Source organism: Rosa rugosa, chromosome 5 (genome assembly GCF_958449725.1).
Source record: "Rosa rugosa chromosome 5, drRosRugo1.1, whole genome shotgun sequence".
In the NCBI taxonomy this organism is placed as follows: Eukaryota; Viridiplantae; Streptophyta; class Magnoliopsida; order Rosales; family Rosaceae; genus Rosa; species Rosa rugosa.
The window spans coordinates 17,303,094-17,321,005 of NC_084824.1; the positions used below are offsets into that span (position 1 = coordinate 17,303,094).

General features: G+C 37.6%; 2 protein-coding genes across 2 annotated transcripts; both read right to left on the reverse strand.

Moving 5' to 3' along the window:
• Window positions 1-547: 547 nt before the first annotated feature.
• LOC133708090 (UDP-glucuronic acid decarboxylase 2-like) lies at window positions 548-3,399 on the reverse strand. The gene is made up of 7 exons (XM_062133539.1): window positions 2,652-3,399; window positions 2,124-2,270; window positions 1,804-1,883; window positions 1,613-1,696; window positions 1,420-1,494; window positions 1,089-1,181; window positions 548-1,006 (listed from the first exon to the last, which is right to left on the reverse strand). Exons 1-7 carry the CDS (start codon window positions 3,292-3,294, stop codon window positions 788-790), a joined length of 1,341 nt encoding a protein of 446 aa, XP_061989523.1. The 5' UTR covers window positions 3,295-3,399; the 3' UTR covers window positions 548-787.
• A 4,631-nt stretch (window positions 3,400-8,030) lies between these two features.
• LOC133708810 (protein pleiotropic regulatory locus 1) lies at window positions 8,031-13,278 on the reverse strand. Its single transcript, XM_062134338.1, has 17 exons — window positions 13,008-13,278; window positions 12,878-12,902; window positions 12,671-12,788; window positions 12,317-12,386; window positions 11,961-12,023; window positions 11,278-11,362; window positions 10,884-10,976; window positions 10,445-10,508; window positions 10,269-10,354; window positions 10,080-10,181; window positions 9,875-9,958; window positions 9,363-9,423; window positions 9,198-9,264; window positions 9,006-9,083; window positions 8,827-8,891; window positions 8,639-8,716; window positions 8,031-8,532 (listed from the first exon to the last, which is right to left on the reverse strand). Exons 1-17 carry the CDS (start codon window positions 13,139-13,141, stop codon window positions 8,360-8,362), a joined length of 1,446 nt encoding a protein of 481 aa, XP_061990322.1. The 5' UTR covers window positions 13,142-13,278; the 3' UTR covers window positions 8,031-8,359.
• Window positions 13,279-17,912: the final 4,634 nt, after the last annotated feature.

Sequence of the window (17,912 nt, forward strand, 5' to 3'; positions counted from 1 at the left end):
CGTTTACAAGATTTGTGGTTAAAGGTAATTGACTTAGGGTCGTTTAGGCCTTCATAACCTGGTTTAATGCCACATGCAAACTTCTAAACAAGCGACTATTGTTTCGTTCTCTAGTCGAGTTTGTAACAATTCATATACTGAGGAAGTGAGGATACATATCACTCATTATTTGTGAAATGCATCTATTTTATACACCTGAGGCTTTATACAATTGACCGCTCTTGAATTCGCGTTCAAGAGTTGTAGTGTTACACACTCCCCGAACTCAGATGTTAATTTGCATACAGGAGTTTTTTTTTTTCTTTACCTTCTCTTTTAGTGAAGGAATGACATGCTCTGGGATGTTATATTCAACTGGGTTAAAACTCAATCCACTCCTCCGTCTTAGCTGGAGCAGAATTTGCCAAGAGGTAAGGATATCTATGAATCATGAACAACCCAGTTGCTGAAAGTAGGTTTCATTTAAGCTCGCAGTTCGTGTCCCAACCTTTTCTAATTGGCAGGGAAAAAAGAAAAACCAAAAAAAAAAAAAAAAGAGAAGAACATGTAGAAGAACAAAAGCATTTATCCCTATATACCATTCTCAGAACAAACTGGACTCCATTGGCATATTTTGCATGCCAAGTTTTTATTCCTATGGAGTAAACGTTACATATATCTATGAGAAAATTCCTTTTTATTCTAACTTTATTTTCCAACTCTATATCTTTTTTTCCTATATATCAGTGTTCCTCATCATTTATATGTGAAATTAAAGTAATCAATGAATTTATGCAAACATTATAGATTAAGCTGCCTCAGCTGCAATGTTGTCCTTGGCGTCGCCAAATATGCGCTGTCTAAAGTCAGTAACCATGAGAGGAAGTCCCTTTCTGAGAGACACAGTAGGCTCCCATCCGAGAAGCTCTTTTGCCTTTGAAATGTCTGGCTTCCTCTTATGGGGGTCATCTTCTGTGTTTGGCCTGAACTCTATCTTTGCATTGGGGTCTATGGTGTCCTGTACAACCTACACAAACAATGTAAATTTAGACATCAACACAAAATCAGTTAACAATTTGACGCGCGGTGGAATTGTTTGCTCTCCATACCTGAGCAAGTTCTAGCATGGTGAATTCACCAGGGTTGCCAAGATTGAAAGGTCCTACATGATTCCCTTCCATCAACCGCATTAGTCCCTCCACCTGTGATCAGACATTAGCATACACAACAAAATTCTAAGTAATACTACTGATATCTACCATGAACTTACAAGTTAGCAGACATACACACTAACATAACACTCTTACAAGCAATGACGGATCTAGAAATTTTTCTTTGTGAGAAAGGGATGCAGAAGCTCTAAAATAAACTTCAACGCTACCATCCTTACAAACTTATAACCTCATAACTGTACTTGAAGCAAAAAGAGAAGAAATATACCAAGTCAGAAACGTATTGGAAACTTCTGGTTTGCTTGCCATCACCATAAACTGTTAATGGCTCCTTCCTTAATGCCTGAGTAATTCATAGACACATTGACATTAAATTTGTAGGTGGACAACAGTGTACATTGAAAATAAAGTTAATGATCGATCAGCAGATCATAGGTACAAAAATAACTATAGGAACTCACCTGTGCTACAAAATTGCTAACAACACGACCATCATCGATGCACATTCGTGGTCCGTAAGTATTGAAAATCCTGGCAATTCTCACCTGCGATTCATCATATACTTTTGTTTAGCTTATTGCATTTCACCGATAGGTTCTAGAAACAAATTACAGTGAAAAAAAATGTAACAGTAAACTCAAGTATCTGTAACCTCAATGCCAAGGCCTCTATGATAATCCATGCTCAATGTCTCTGCTGTGCGCTTCCCCTCATCATAACAGCTCCTTACACCTGCCAATCGGAATATAATCATGCAAAGAATCAAAATGTTAAAATTATACAACAAAACAAACCATTCTACAAACTTTAACAGGCTTTTATTATCATTATTATCGTGGGTCTTAACTTCGTTGGTCTTCTTCATGAGTCATATAGAAGAAAGATTAAGCATTTTAAGGAAAATATTAATGAGAGATTACTCGAGTCAAAGTAGGTGAAATTAAGTCATGCTAGTGAAGATGGTTTACTTACCGATGGGGTTGACATTGCCCCAGTAGGTCTCAACCTGGGGATGCTGCAGAGGGTCACCGTAGACCTCGCTGGTGCTTGTGAGCAAGAAGCGTGCACCCACCCTTTTGGCTAGTCCAAGCATGTTCAATGTGCCCACCACATTCGTCTTGTGAACCACCAAGTCAAGGACCCCAACCATTAACATGTATCACATTTCATTCACCATAATCATCATTGGACATTACTTATATTTCACCCAAAAAAAAAAATAAAGGCTCACATTCGTCGTTACACATTTCTGGCTAACCCATATCTATTTTTTGTGGCTAATTATTTTTGATGTACGTAACTAACACATGACCAAAATATAAGAACAAAAAATCACCATAACATACCCCCCCCATTAAATTTCACACCAAACTTAGAAATGTATGTTGTGTTTTAATATTTAGTCATGCAACATAACCCATGCACCAACATTGTCACATGGTTTGTCCCGACCGCTCGAAATTAAAAAAAAAAAAACTTAAAACAAATAAGAAAAGGATATAATAGTCTTGACCGGATTAAACTTGTAATGCACAGGAGAGGCAGGGCAGGCCAAGTGGTAGATTTGGTCAACCTCCAACAGAATCGGCTCAACGACGTCGTGTCTGATGAGCTCAAACTTGGGGTTTCCGAAATGGTGCGCCAGGTTCTCTTTCCGACCCGTAAAGAAATTATCAATGACGATCACACTGTCCCCTCTCGCAATCAAACGGTCCACAAGGTGGCTCCCAACGAACCCGGCCCCACCAGTCACCACAATCCTCTGGCTCTTCGATTTCAACCCCAGCGGCACTTTCCCGCCCACGTTCATCGACTCGAGACCCTCCAACAGAACCCGCCGGGTCGGCACGACAGACGACCCGGACGAGAAACTCGAGTCTCGGGTCGGGTCATGGAGGAGAGGGGAAGATAGCGAGGAGGATGCTAGCTCTGGGTTTGATAAGGGGAAGGCGGTGAAGAAGAGGGTGGCGATGGCAATGCCGATGAGGACGAAGAGGATGCGTTGCTCGCGAAGAATGTAGCGGATTGGGTTGGTGGAGAGGTTTCGAGGCTTGTTTTGCGGGGTTGATTCGAGGATGGGGGTGTCTTGTAGGTCTTCATTGTGGGTATGGTGGGTTCTATGAACTAACTGATCGGAGTTCATAGCTTCGGATACTATTTGGATGTGGCCGAGTTTTGGGATATGAGAGAAAAGGTTGAAAGTGAAAGAGAGAGGGAGGAGGAGGAGAGTGTACGGTAATGTGGAGAAAGAGAAGCAAAATTTTGGGGTGGAAGACACGAAGTGGTCGGTACAGGGGGACTTCCATGCATGAAAAATGGCCGTATAATCGTTCCAAGGCGCGTGCATCTTTTGTGGGGATATTGGCTGTTAAGGTAAACGTGCTTATTAATTACTATGGACGACCACTGGATGTGGAAATGTCAAAAGGTAATGTTTGGTATAGTTTGGTAATGTTTGGTAAAGTTTATAAAATGAGAAAGTTATTTTTGACCGATTTTATTACCCTAAGCCAACCCCTTAAATTCAGTGAAAGGGTTTTATCAAACTATGATTATGACATGCAAAATGTCTGCTCACTAAATGGATAATTTTTTAAGAAACTGTAAAAGACAAGTGAATTTGACGGTTGAAAATAAATGCACAGTTTTAAGTTGTTATAATTTCAGCTTTTAAATTTAATACATGTGGTTAAGATGTATTTGTCCCTAACAGTCCCTTAGATGAGCATAAATGATGACGGGGCACAATAATTTGTTATAATTTTAATGGTAAAAAACAATCTGAGCAAATAGTTAATTTCTCAATATAAAGTATTGTATAAGGCGATGCAAGCATACCATATTGGTTAATACTCAAAATTTTCAACTATAAAATTCTAGCTCTTGCAATGAAAACAAACTAATAGAAGATTTTGTCAGAATAAACGTGGTGATCGTACACTTTTGGCTATAATTTATGGGAGAAATATTTTGTAGAGACTAGTTATTGTGAGAGCATGTAACTGTTTTGTCAACTTTGTAGAATGCACTTTTATTATAGGTTGTACGGGTTGTCATTCCATTATCCTCATTTAATTTCCTCATATATAAGTCATGTGATGAGTTATTGTGTCGTCATTCCATTATCTTCATTTAATTTTCTCATATATAAGTCACGTGATGAGTTATTGTGAGAACATATAATTATCTAATTGTCCCAAATGAATTTTTTTTTTCAATAATTGTTGTAAGGAACAATCTTGATATTTTTACCCTATGTTTTGGCGTGAGTTATCACTGTGAATCAAAGACCACAATTATAATGTTCTAACGCCCTATTCAACTAGTATAAGATGATTTTCTATGACAATATTTCTTCCCTTGAATAAAGAAAACAATGGTACATTCCAAAGTGCACAAACCATTAGATTACGAAAAAGAAAATGTAAAAATGAGGCAATGAGTAAGAGAATTGCACAAGATAAGGGTTTTAGCAGGAAAAGAAAGATCGCGCATTTAGCTTCTTTACTTGAACCGCCCGGGATGGATGGCATTAAATCAACTAATTAAGCTTTGCACATTGCTCGTGAGTTTGATGCATTGATCTAAACAGTATTGCATCTCAAGCAAAGGCCTAATCCCATTGCAGGACATCTGGACAGTGCACATTAAACATTAAATCCCCCTAGTCCCAAGTCCCAACACAAAAATTTTATAGCAAACTACATATACCCCATTGATAGGATTTCAAAACACAAAAAACTCCACAACATTTGGTTTTGAACATTTAAGGACAAAAGTTTACACTTAAGGACAATATGCTCTCCACTTGCCACATGTCATGAGTTAATTTACTTTTTTACCCTTAACTACTTATTTTGATTTGTAATCATTTTATAAGGATTAAATCTTACAAATAATGACAATTTGCTCTCCACTTGCCACATGTCATGAGTTAATTTACTTTTTTACCCTAAACTACTCATTTTGACTTATAATCCCTTTATATTACTTTTTTTTTCGAGAATAATCCATTTATGTTACTTTTTCCCCCTTAACTACTCATTTTGACTTCTAATCCCTTTATATTACTTTTTTTTCTTTTTCTGAGATTAATCCCTTTATGTTACTTTTTTTATTTTTTATTTCTGAGAATAATATGTTTATATTACTTTTTTTTTTTCTTGAGAATAATCCATTTATGTTACTTCTCAAAAGAAAAAAAATATATATATATCTTTCTTCTATACGTTGCTAAGAGAATGAACTCTCATCTCATCGCCTAATCCTACTATTGCACTCGTCCAATCCTGCTACTGCACTCGCTGCACTCATACTCGTCAATTTTTGCTACTGCACTTGTACTCGTGTCCAGTTCTGCTACTCATGTTCTGCTACTGCACTCATCATCACCTAATCCTGCTACTGCACTCGCTGCACTCATACTCGTCCAGTTCTGCTACTTGTGTTCTGCTACTGCACTCGTCATCGCCTAATCCTGCTACTGCACCCGTCCAATCTGCTACTGCACTCGCTGCACTCATACTCGTCCAGTTCTGCTACTGCACTCGTCATCACCTAATCCTGCTACTGCACTCGCTGCACTCATACTCGTCCAATTCTGCTACTGCACTCCTACTCGTCCAATTCTGCTACTGCACTCATGCTCGTCCAATTCTGCTACTGCACTCGCTGAACTCATACTCGTCCAGTTCTGCTACTGCACTCGTCCAGTTCATGAAGAATATGTACTGCACACATAGTAGCACATAACAATAATATGTACTTCACACATGCACATTATGAGTGATGGGATAGTGAAACAATAGAGATCCCACAGAAGTGAAAATCATATTTTAGGCTCCATGTTTGGTTTCAAACAAAATCTCCAACAACAATAAACTAAACACAGTAGCACATAACAACAATAAACTGCAGAAAGAAACTTCAAATAAACACAGTAGCACATAACAACAATAACACAGTAGCACAGTAGCACAAATACAACGATAACACAGTAGCACATAACAACAATAAACTAAACACAGTAGCACATAACAACAATAACACAGTAGCACAGTAGCACAAATACAACGATAACACAGTAGCACAAATACAACGATAACACAGTAGCACATAACAACAATAAACTGCAGAAAGAAACTTCAAATAAACACAGTAGCACATAACAACAATAACACAGTAGCACAGTAGCACAAATACAACGATAACACAGTAGCACAAAACCAAAACCAAAACCAAAAACCATGTCAGCCCTTGTGCTCAAAATGACCACAGCAACCTCTCCTATAAAACCCCACCCCCAAAATCTCCTCCTCCCCAATTGGGTCCGCCCTCGTTCTCTCTCTCGCTCCTCCTTCACAACCACCCACCACCCAACAACCCTCCAAACCCAAAACCAAAACCAAAACCAAAATAAGAATCTCAAATACAAGTGGTGGAGGATAACACCACCCTCCTCAAGTCTCCTGCTTGGCCCCAGATTCCGCGGCCCATATAAATGCCTGGCCATTTCTCCATCTTCTTCATCTCCTAGCGGCGGTCGCTCCGAGAATCAAGGAGAGGGTCTTATGGCCGATATGGGTTCCCAAACTGAGTGCTACTGCTTCCCCTGAATGCTACTGCTTCCCCTCAATCAATCTCAAACTAGCAGTAATTCATCTACAAAAATCCAATTCCAACCAAGCGAAAACTCAATTAAGAAACCATAAACTATAAACTATAAAGTAGCAGATCACACAGTAGCACATAACAGATCAATTAAGAAACAAGTATTTCTATTCAATTAACCAAAAAACAAAATCAATTGTATGCGCACACACAAAAAAAACAATAAGAAACAACACAGAACAATATAATCAATATACCATTTTCAGAAGAGGCTACTACTTCCCCACACTCCAAACTGAGTGCTACTGCTTCCCCTGAATGCTACTGTTTCCCCTCAATCAATCTCAAACTAGCAGTAATTCATCTACAAAAATCCAATTCCAACCAAGCAAAAACTCAATTAGACCAAAAATTGGGCTCAATTAACCCTGCAAATACCTCCAGATTAAGCTCGTAAAACTCAAAAATTGATAAAATCAAACAGAAACCAAAAGACTCCCACTTCCATACATTTCCACTCCAAAAAAAGAAAACAGTCCCAAAATGGATCGGGAACAGCAGAATTCCAGAGCCAAAAAGAAAAAGAAAAAAAAAACTAAGGTTTTGAGAGTTTCGAAAAATTCTACCTTTTTCTTCTGTTTCTGACGATCCTCTCTCTCTCTCTCACAGAATTACACTCTGCAATTTTAGAATAAGAGGCGAAGGTCGATTCCGGAATCAATTTGAGTGCTACTGGAGATTTTTTTTGCAGTGCTACTGCTTCGGAGATTCAAGCTAGATCCGTCGCCGTCGTCTTCGTGAATGGTGAGCGCATCGTCGCCGCCGGCGCGATTCAGATTGGAGTCAGTGGCGCAGGTCGATTCCGGAATCAAGCTGAGTGCTACTGAAGATTTTGCAGTGCTACTGCTTCAAGCCAGATCCGTCGCTGGAGAGAAATTCACGTTTGGGCTTTTTTGCGTTTTGTGTTTTGGGATTTCAGGTTTAGGTCGTTGGATTGTGGCAGTGGCATAAGCGTAAATTTTAATAAAAACTGAACATTTTAGTCATTTTGTAACATAATTCGCAGCCAGGCCCATTTATATTTGGTTTTGGACCTGAGCTTGTGTCCTTATTTGTATAAAATAAATTGAAGGTGGGTTTTCTATGTTTATATATTTGGTCAGGTGCTACTGTGTAATTTTCTCAAAATTTTACTCTTTTTTTTTTTGCCTTTTCCCTTTGCTTTCACAAACACAAAGGATGAAAGGATACTCTTCCAAGTTCAAAGAGTTGAGCCAAAACCGAGTTCCTATAAACAATAAATTTCTAGTGCTTCACAAATTCATTCCAAATCCAAATTCAGCCAATTCTTTGAAATACATTCAACTTTATGAACATAATACAACAAAAATTTCTATCTCGTAGCCAGGAATATCAATTTTGATTAGAACCACGAAGCAATATTACAGGGCATAAAAAAGAAGCAATGGCTACTGGGCCTCCTTTTGTCTTGGTGGTTGTCGATTCTTACTAGCCTCTCAAGGTCAGAGATCTGAAGGTTGGTGCAGTTCATTACAATAACCAAGCAGAGCAACAGCAGAGGATTGATGCTAGAACCACTAGAACCGTCTGATATCTTTAGGGGGCTTGAAATTGATAGGATGAGTTTCTGGAGTGGCATTTTCATCTTGTTTCCACATTTTGATCGTCTTGTCAGCTTCACAACTAACAAGCCTTGTACCAGTAACATCATAGGAAAGTGCATATATACCAGCTTCACTATCCAGTGAACCTGTAATAAAACATTTCTAGGTGTTAGCTACCTTCTTGCTACAGCCAAACCCCAAAAATAATGGAAAAGAAAAATACATATAGACAAAACACAACAACAAATATACCAGGCTGTACGATTGTTTGTGATTGCTGAAAATTGTGACCACTCTTCCAATCCCAAAACCACAAGCTCCCATTGTCACCTTAAATAAAACAACCAGCAAACAATTAGAATTACCAGGTTTTATGAAAAGAAGAAACAACTACTATCATCCTTATTGTACTAGCAGCTAATAATAAAAATAACCCATACCTCCAGTAGCCATAACTCCCTCCTCATTGATAGCCATCGCATTAATTATGGTTTTCTGCTGAGAGCTGCTCAAAGCATCAAATAAATTTAACAATTATTAACAATAATGAAAATCACTAGACAACTAATTCAGTTCACATAAAATTTACTATATGTAAAGATGTTAGGCAAATACTCACAGCATGTTGTGTAAAAATTCCCCTCTTGGAAGGCTGAATTTCTTAATGTTATCGGCTGATGCTGATGCAAAAGCATGCCTAGAGAACAGAACACATTTAGAAACAATAGCAAAGCATGCAATTTAAGAGGGCAGACACTGGCAGAATAAGTCATTCCATGATGTAAAAAAGTGCACATGTACTAGCACATACTCTTTAGGATGTTGCGCAATTGCACGTACAGATTTCTTATGGTGTGTGATGGTTGACATCGTTTTTCCTGCAGGAATATAAAGTGATGCTTAGATTTAGTTAGAAAGAAACAAAACCAAACTAAAATGAGCTTGACTGCTCAAGTAAATGACAGAACAAGATTACCATATCGAAGGTCCCAGAACTTGATGGTTGAGTCGTGAGAGCCAGTAACAACTTGTGGATCCTGGAAATATCAGATAATAAAGTATAAGAAACAGTGTATTTATGAAGAAAAAAGTGCACCTAGAAATATATAACTGACAAAGAAAAGGCTTTTATCCCTATTTGTACGTCCAGCATGAAAATAGAAATTTAGAGTTACATTAAATTCTATTCTCTGCTACTTATATATCAGACGTGCTATAGGAAACGAATAAGATCCAAGGATTGCAGGGATCAAAATCCATATAGAATAATGTAAACTGAAGAACACAAAACGTAAACATTATGTAATCAGGGTGCAAATAAGGTTACAGAAAGCCCAAAACGAAAGAAAAACAGATCCAACTCAGTCAGATAACATTAGGAAAAGTAAAATTGAATTGTATAAACTTACGGCCATATGCATACTCTCACTACAATCAGAATATGTATAGGAATGAAAAAAGAATGAAGGACAAAAAGGATCTTCATACCGTTGGCCGAGTGAAAACCGAGCAAACCGTGTTATCATGCCCGGACAATGCATGAGCTTGCATCTTGCTACGAATATCCCAGACCTGAAAATATTATTACATCAAAGCAAAGATATTATCACTCTTGATACAAATTACAGTAATAATTTCACTCTGGCTTTCCTTCACTATGTTAGGTCATGATCTATATTGAACTGATACATACCCGGCATACTGAATCACGACCCCCAGTTAGTAATATATCGAGAGTGGGATGAATAGCCAAGCAGTAAACACCACTTAGATGACCATGGTATGAACGGATAACCTGCAAAAATTATATGTTGTAATAACCAGCATTATTTAAAGAACACATATTAAGCTCATAAAAAGTTAGTTTAATAGAAATTCCTACCTTGTTCTGCTCAAGGTCCCAGCATTTGACTTGTTTATCATCACCAGCAGAGAACATATAGGTATGCCTGCTGCTAACAGCAAGGCCTGCAAACACCAAAGCCCTTATTGTTACAACATAATTAGAGTTGACCAAAATCGCACTATGTCACCAGCAACAATTCAAGAGAAACTAACCTCGTATTTGCTCAATATGTCCTGTCAGTGTAAGCTGTAGTGTTCCGGTTCCTACATCCCATATCTGTCAACAAAATCAGAACAAACATACTCAAAAAGATATAAAATAAAGCAAATGTCATGAGATTTCCATGAAAGGGCAAAGAATAAATAATAAAAATAAAACTAATGGCTTCAATCTTACTGAAACATTTTAATCTCTACCTCATCCACTTGCATAACAACAAAAGACCAACAAAAAAAAAATTAAATGGAGGAGATAAAAAAAGAAAAAGGAAAAGGGCAACAACAAACAAAAAAAGGGCAAGTGATCTTACAAAAAGTCCTAGAGAGGGGTCAGCCCTCTTTATGAGTTGCTTTATGGAAGAATTAACATGTGATCAACACATAATGCAACTCAGATAAACCAACTTGGATGAACAAGCATAAATTTCAATACCTTTATTGTACGATCTGCAGAGCCTGTACAAAACCACTTATTACTTGGATCAAAAGCAATAGAGCGTACCCATCCCAAGTGGCCGCTGATGACCTACACAACGAAAAGGAACAATTTCACGATGCTGTACAAGTGAATGCAACTCATATTCATCCAACAAAGAGGTGCACAGTCCAGGTCAGTCTTATCAACTTGTTAGACAAAAAACAGCCATTCAAAGGACAACAAAATGAAAACTAACCAAGGACCAAAAACAACAGAGGTGGGAACTGTTATAACATGAAATTTACTTTTGGTCCCTGATCATGTCCATCCAATAAGAAATTAGATATTACCCAGACATAAAAGTCCCACTGGTTTCCCTTCTCCAACTAAACAACTGCAAAATTCTTACCCTGTAAATCTTCCAGGGAGCATGCCACTCAGGACGTGGCCATCTACTGGAAATTCTTTCCATTATAGCTGATGTTGATGGGTTCCTATAAAATAGAAAATTAACAGTTATAGCGACAAATGAAATTATTTTCATAGTTGTAACATCATAATTAGAGAAAATGCAAGAAGATAGTATAAAGCATCATGCACCTTATAACGTTTAGAATTTCTACTGCCCTATAATATCTCAGCAAGAAAATAATAGAAACTTCAATCTTACAACACCTTGGAAGCATATAACTTAGTGCCAACTACTATAAGTCTAACCCTTCATGACAAAACATGCCTAAAACTGAACCTGAAAAGGTATTTGACCCAAAGGGACTGAAACCATTCTAAGCAGATTGATATTAAAGTATCAATATTACGTAGTAACAAATATTTTACTCTTCAAGTACATCCAACTCTGAATAATTTTGTCTTTGTAAAAATTCCTACGATTTACTTAACACTGCAGTTTTATATTTCTGTTAACTATAGCACAGCCAAGAAACGCATAATACGCTACTTATCCCAAGTGTTCAAAGCTATTACACATGAATTGCAGTCTGGAATGAAAAATAATGTAAAAGAAAGTAATCACCAGATTAACTTGGATACTATAAAGGCATCAACAATTTCAGAGAAGGACAAAGCTCAAACCTTTCATATGATCCTGGAGCAGAAACCACTAAAGTGCCTTTACCCGAAATTCCAATATTATTCCTGGCAATAAACAAGCACAAATCACATGTCACTACGTAATCAAATGTGTGTTGAGTTAGAAATCAGAATAAAAGCCATAAGCTCAAGCAACATTAAAACCTCCATAGAATCTAAAACATGATCAAAGATGTATAGTAGGACAACATGAAAATATATTTGAGAAGAGGGCAAATGATTGGCAGCATATAGCAATTAAACAACAAATACAAGAGACATCGTTGGAGGTCTACAATCTTCCTAAAGATAATGCAAAATAACAGAACTGGAAAGCAAGAGAGAAAGAGACTACTTACGGTGCCTTTGGTGCAGATGGACCAACCACCAAAGCATTTTGAGCTGCTTCCATCTTTATATTTCTAGAGTCTACAAGACACACATGAATAGTTAAATATTCATCCAAGCAAAGATTTTATGGCAAGTTTCAGTGTCAAAAATACATATAGATGTAACCTCTCAACAAAACAACACTGAACATTCCCTATGTCCTCAAATCTAAAAGATCATAGAAATAAACTGTTTCTTTCATCAAGTATTGTAAAATTCCACCAGGTCATTGTAATTAAACTGTCTAAAACACATTATTTTCACATGGTTGGTCCAAGCTATGTTTCTTATTCCCTCGAAATTTTAATTACGACAAACAATACCTGGAAGGGCAAGGGCATTGGAAGGCCCCGATGGTCCCCGATTCGGAGCACCAGAATCAGCTGGGTGAGGGGGTTTCTGACTAGCAGTGGGTACAATTCCTCCATACTCGACGCTTATCTATAAATTCAATAAAATTCTTATTGCAATGCAACGTTTCACTTCACAGATTCAAAATGTGCAAAAAAATAATACAAAAATTCACTAACCTTGTGGCTCATGCGAATCTTTTTACTGCAAAACAAAAGATAAACATAAAATTAGCCTATAAATTTCCTTGGCGACGAAAAACTAGGCTAAGATTATCGAAAAATTACGGATAGAAGTCAATGGAAGTACCTCTCTGGATCGGGAGGAGCTAATTGACTATGAAGGGGGGAGAAGAGATCGAGAGTTCGCTTGAGGGATTTGGAAGTGAGCTTTTTCAGCGACTGTGGCTCTACTCGCTCCATCTCTAAGGTGGGACCAGGCATCGTCTTCTTGGTCGGAGAATGGCGCCTAGGGTTTAAGGCTCCAAGCCCTAATTGGAGGGTTTCAGAGAAGAAGAAGAAGAAGAAGAAGAGAGAGAAGGGTAGTCGAGGCTTTTTGAGTGCCTGGACTATTTGGGAAAAATCCTACAGCAATGGCGGTGGTGTTGATGGATACGACGTCGTGTGCAATAATTGGGTTGTCGGGTTGGCCCACGGGTAGAGCCCAAGTAATAGACGGTTCCAAGCGGCGTTTGGCGGGCTACGGTTTATTACGGTAATTTCAATTACTAAATAGGATAGGATTAAAATTGATTGTAGTTACAAACTTAATAATTTCAAACATGGCAGCTTGTAGCTCTAGTAATCAAGAATATTTTACTATTGTCATACATGATATAAGCTGCAACCGCTTTTGAAGAGAGCTGGCTCGAAATGCCAACACCAAAAGACGTAGGTCCAAGCAATGAAGTATTAAAGTTTCAGTCTTCTCTTCACTCTTTATTGATCACAGTCTTCTCGTCACTCTTCGGTGGTAAAGATTTAAGCAAATGCAAAGAGAGGATTATATTGAGTTTGAAGCATGTAGGTCAACGACGTAGGTACAATGGTTTGCCTAAAGTACTGGTGGCTAAAATAGGCAGCAAGTGTTGAAACACACAAGACGCTTTCATAATCAAACTGGCGAAAGCGATCTTGGCGAAACTATGCAACGTTAATGACTGACTCTTGAAAATGGAATAGGGAAGTACATATATTTTGCAGTACACTACGATTAGACTGTACTTGATGTGTAATCAAATTTATATCAAGTGCTTAATATAAAGTGCCTTCTCTCTCAAAAAAAGGTGCTTAATATGAAGTGCCTAAACTACATGTATATGTTCTTTCCCGTGGCAATTGCATCCTATATGTGAAAACCAACTTATCTCAATTCAAAAAATTTCAACCAACCATGCACTTGAACTCCCTAGTTAGCGATCACGATGAAACAGAAACAGTAAAAACTTTTGTCCATATGCTAAGGTTATCTGGAGTCAATTTATCAACAAAAAAAAACCCCACAACCGTAAGATCTGGCATACTTAACTAACTACACTGACAAGTTGAAGCAAGCTTAAAATCATGAACTGCCCTGTAATATTCTTTTCAATATGTGCACAATCATTCATGGATCATGTAAAACGATTTGATCTGCTTGCATTATCAGTGGCATAGTGTATCCTAAGCTGAAGTAATCTATTAAAAGTACTCCAATTAGTAATAGCATTCATCATTTAATAGTCAAACTACCATCCCAACAGAAGTAACATAAAAAAACTAAAAAAGTAGTTGCCACTTTCACTACTAATGAAAAAGGAAAATACTCAACACCATCAATGGTTAATTTGCATACGCATGGAACTGTCACATGAATGCTTGTTTTCTGTCTGTGCAATTTGATTATGTTTTTAGAAAATTACAAAGAAGTGTCACTTTGAGACTTATATTAGTCATAAGGCCACCTAAATTGTTTTGTACACATGAGGCCACTTTAGAGCATAAAACCATCAGCTTCTTTTTATGTTATACCTATTTTACCCTCAGCTATCTATTATTTAAATTTCTGTTTTAGATTTAGTTGCTCTCAGTCTCTCTCTCTCTACCACGATGAAACTCTTTCTCTCTCTAGCAAACCGTGAAGCTCTCTCTCTCTAGCTCGCAAACGAAGATGAAGCTCTCCATCTAGTTCGCAACAGTCTCTAATCGATCATTGAGGTTTAATTCCATATCTCTTCACTCTGTTTAGCTTGATTTTTACTTCGATTTTCATCACTGTAATTTCGTTTTTGTTTTGATTCGATCTTAGCCTTCTCTCTTTGCAATCTGTTTAGCTTGATTTGTATTTCAAATTTCATCAATGTGATTTCATTTTTGTTTCGCTAAACCTAAATCATGCGTAGCTTATAGTTAAATTAGCTGTTAAATCATGTGTAGCTGTTGTGATTTCATCATTGTATCAATCATGTGTTTTTGTTGAAAGTTGATTGTACAATGAAACTGTTGTGCAAGTTGATTGTTCATAGCTATCTCTGTTAACTAATGCAGGTTTTAGCTGATTTGTACAGTCAAAGTTACTAATGCAGTTTGTAAATGCTACTGATACAGTTCAGAAAAGCAACTAACAGAATGAAAGAATTCTACATTTGCTGTTTTGTTATATATTCTTTGTTTTTTCCTCTTGCCTTTTAATTCATATCAAAACTAGAAGCTGATTGATAGACTAATAGGTTCGCGGTGCAGCGGCACGCTGCTGTCTTCATTTTTCATTATAATACCAATCTTTGTCATGTCTTCGTTTTTCCTTTTTGATTACATATAGTAGCTTTGTATAACTGTTATAGTGTCATTATCTTACTATGGTAGTAACTTTCTTTTCCTCTGCTAGTATTCTTTCAATCTGATTCCAGTAGCTTTTTTGTTTGATATTGCGAATAGAAGCTGATTATTCTTCCTCTAATGTGTAATTGCAGTAACTTAGCCATGGATGCAGAACCTTATGCGAGGTGCACGTATATGTTTGAGACGATCATGTTCGTTCTTGATATGAAGCATACGTTTAATGATATTGTGAGGGAGGTCTCTATGGGTTTTAATCATTTGAATCTTGGTTCATTCGACTTGAGGTATTCTTTCCCTGGATATAAAAGCTGTGTGTTATCAAGTGATATGGATGTAAAACTGATGTTTAGGTGTATGTTTGATTTTAAATTGAATTATGTTGATATTTTGGTGAGGGATTCTAATGGGAGCACCATTTTGGTGCCTTATTGTGGTGGGAGTAGTAGTTCTACTTCTGCAACAACATCTTTGGATGATGTTTCATGTGCTTCTTCATGTTTGTCAGTGGGTTCAAGCAATATTATTGATGCGAGTGAATACTTGGGGTGTTATAGGCTAGAGGTTCTAAAGAGTTATCTCACTCATGAGTGGCAGGGCTTTATAAGGCATGAGCGAGGGTCAAAAGTTCGAAGGGGGGGTGTTAGAATTTAGGGAAAAGTTGACCAAGTATGCTATTGAAATTGGTTTTCTTTTCAAGTACACACGGAATACCTCAAATCGTGTTATTGCAGAGTGTGCTAAGAGATATTCTGATGGTTGTTAATGGTCTATTCGCGCTTTGAAGAACAAGGTGAATGGCTTTTTCTACATACAGAAGTTGAATAATGGTCACACATGCAAAGGAGTTCTTAGGCAGCAAAAGAGTAAGCTTTTGGGGTCTCATGTTGTGAAATCAAAGATTGCTAATGAGTTGAAGTCCAATCCTCAACTCAAGCCTAAAGAGATTGTGTCTCGTTTCAAGCATTCTTTTGGTTTAGATGTGTCTTATAGGACTGCTTGGTATGGGAAGGAGTTGGCTAGAAAAGTTGTCCATGGTCATGATGGTGACTCATATTCTCAGCTGCTTTGGTATCGTGATGCTATTTTATCTAGTAATTCGGGCTCTTATTGCATATTGGAAACTGATCCTTTAAGTAATCCTTTCGAACGTCTCTTCTTTTGTTTTTCTGGTTGCATTGAGGGCTTTAAGTCATGCATTCCGCTTCTGTTCGTGGATGCTGCTCATTTGAAGAGTAAGTATAAGGGATACATGCTCTGTGCTACTAGAAAGAATGGAAACCAAGGTATGTTTTATTTTGTGCTCTCTACTCTGTGCTCAGTATCTTGGACGGTAGCTTTATATACCTGTCATAGTATCTTTCTGTACCTATATCAGTAGCTTTTAAAGGGCCAGTAGCTTCTGTTTCGGTTTCCATTTTCAAATACTAATTATTTGTTTTATCTTTTTTTTGCAGAGTTCTTCCCCTTTGCATTTGCAGTTGTAGATTCTGAAAATCATGCGAATCGGGATTGGTTTTTTGATCATCTATATAACATCTTGTCTCCGCAAGGTAGAAATGTGACTTTTGTTACTGATCGACACAGCAGACTGTTGAATGCTGTTGCCAGGGTATTTCCAGATTCTCCTCATTCATACTGCTACTACCACCTTAAGGAGAATGTTAGAGGTGTGCACCGAAAGCAATCCGGAAATTATTTTGTTGACAAGATTGTGGAGGAATTTATGAAAGTTGCTTATTCACCTACATTAGCAAGCTATAACTTCAACTTGCACAACTTGAAGAAAGAAGGCAGTCCGCCTATTGAAGAGTTTCTGCGATCTTTGCCGTTGGAAAAGTGGTGCAATGCATTTTTCAAAGGAAACAGGTATGATGAAATGGCAAATAGTATTGCTGAGTCATTTAACAATTGGACTAGAGATTTGCGTGAGCTTCCTATATTTGAGATGTTTGAAGGCTTAAGGGTTAAGGTTATGGAGAATATGTCTGAGAGGAAGGTTGCATGCAAGAGGTGGACCACTATTTTGTGTCCTCCAATGGAGGCTTTGTTGAAGAAATCAATGGATATTGGGCAGCATTGGGCTGTTAGTATGTCTAGTGAGACTGTTTTTGAAGTTCATTCAGATAAATCAGTGGCGGTTGATCTTGGGAACAGCACTTGCTCTTGCTGTCAATGGTAAATTAATTCATTCCTATGTTCACATGCTCTTGCTGCAATCCAAAAGGTTGGAGTGGAACCTGTGTATTGTTACATTGAGCCGTTTTACACCTATCAAAGCTACATGGATTCCTACGCGCATGGTATTCATCCTATACCAAATATGGAGAAGTTTTATGAAGATGCAGCTAGTTCAACTTCTGTTGTTAAGCCTCCATTGGTTAGGAGGCCATCCGGC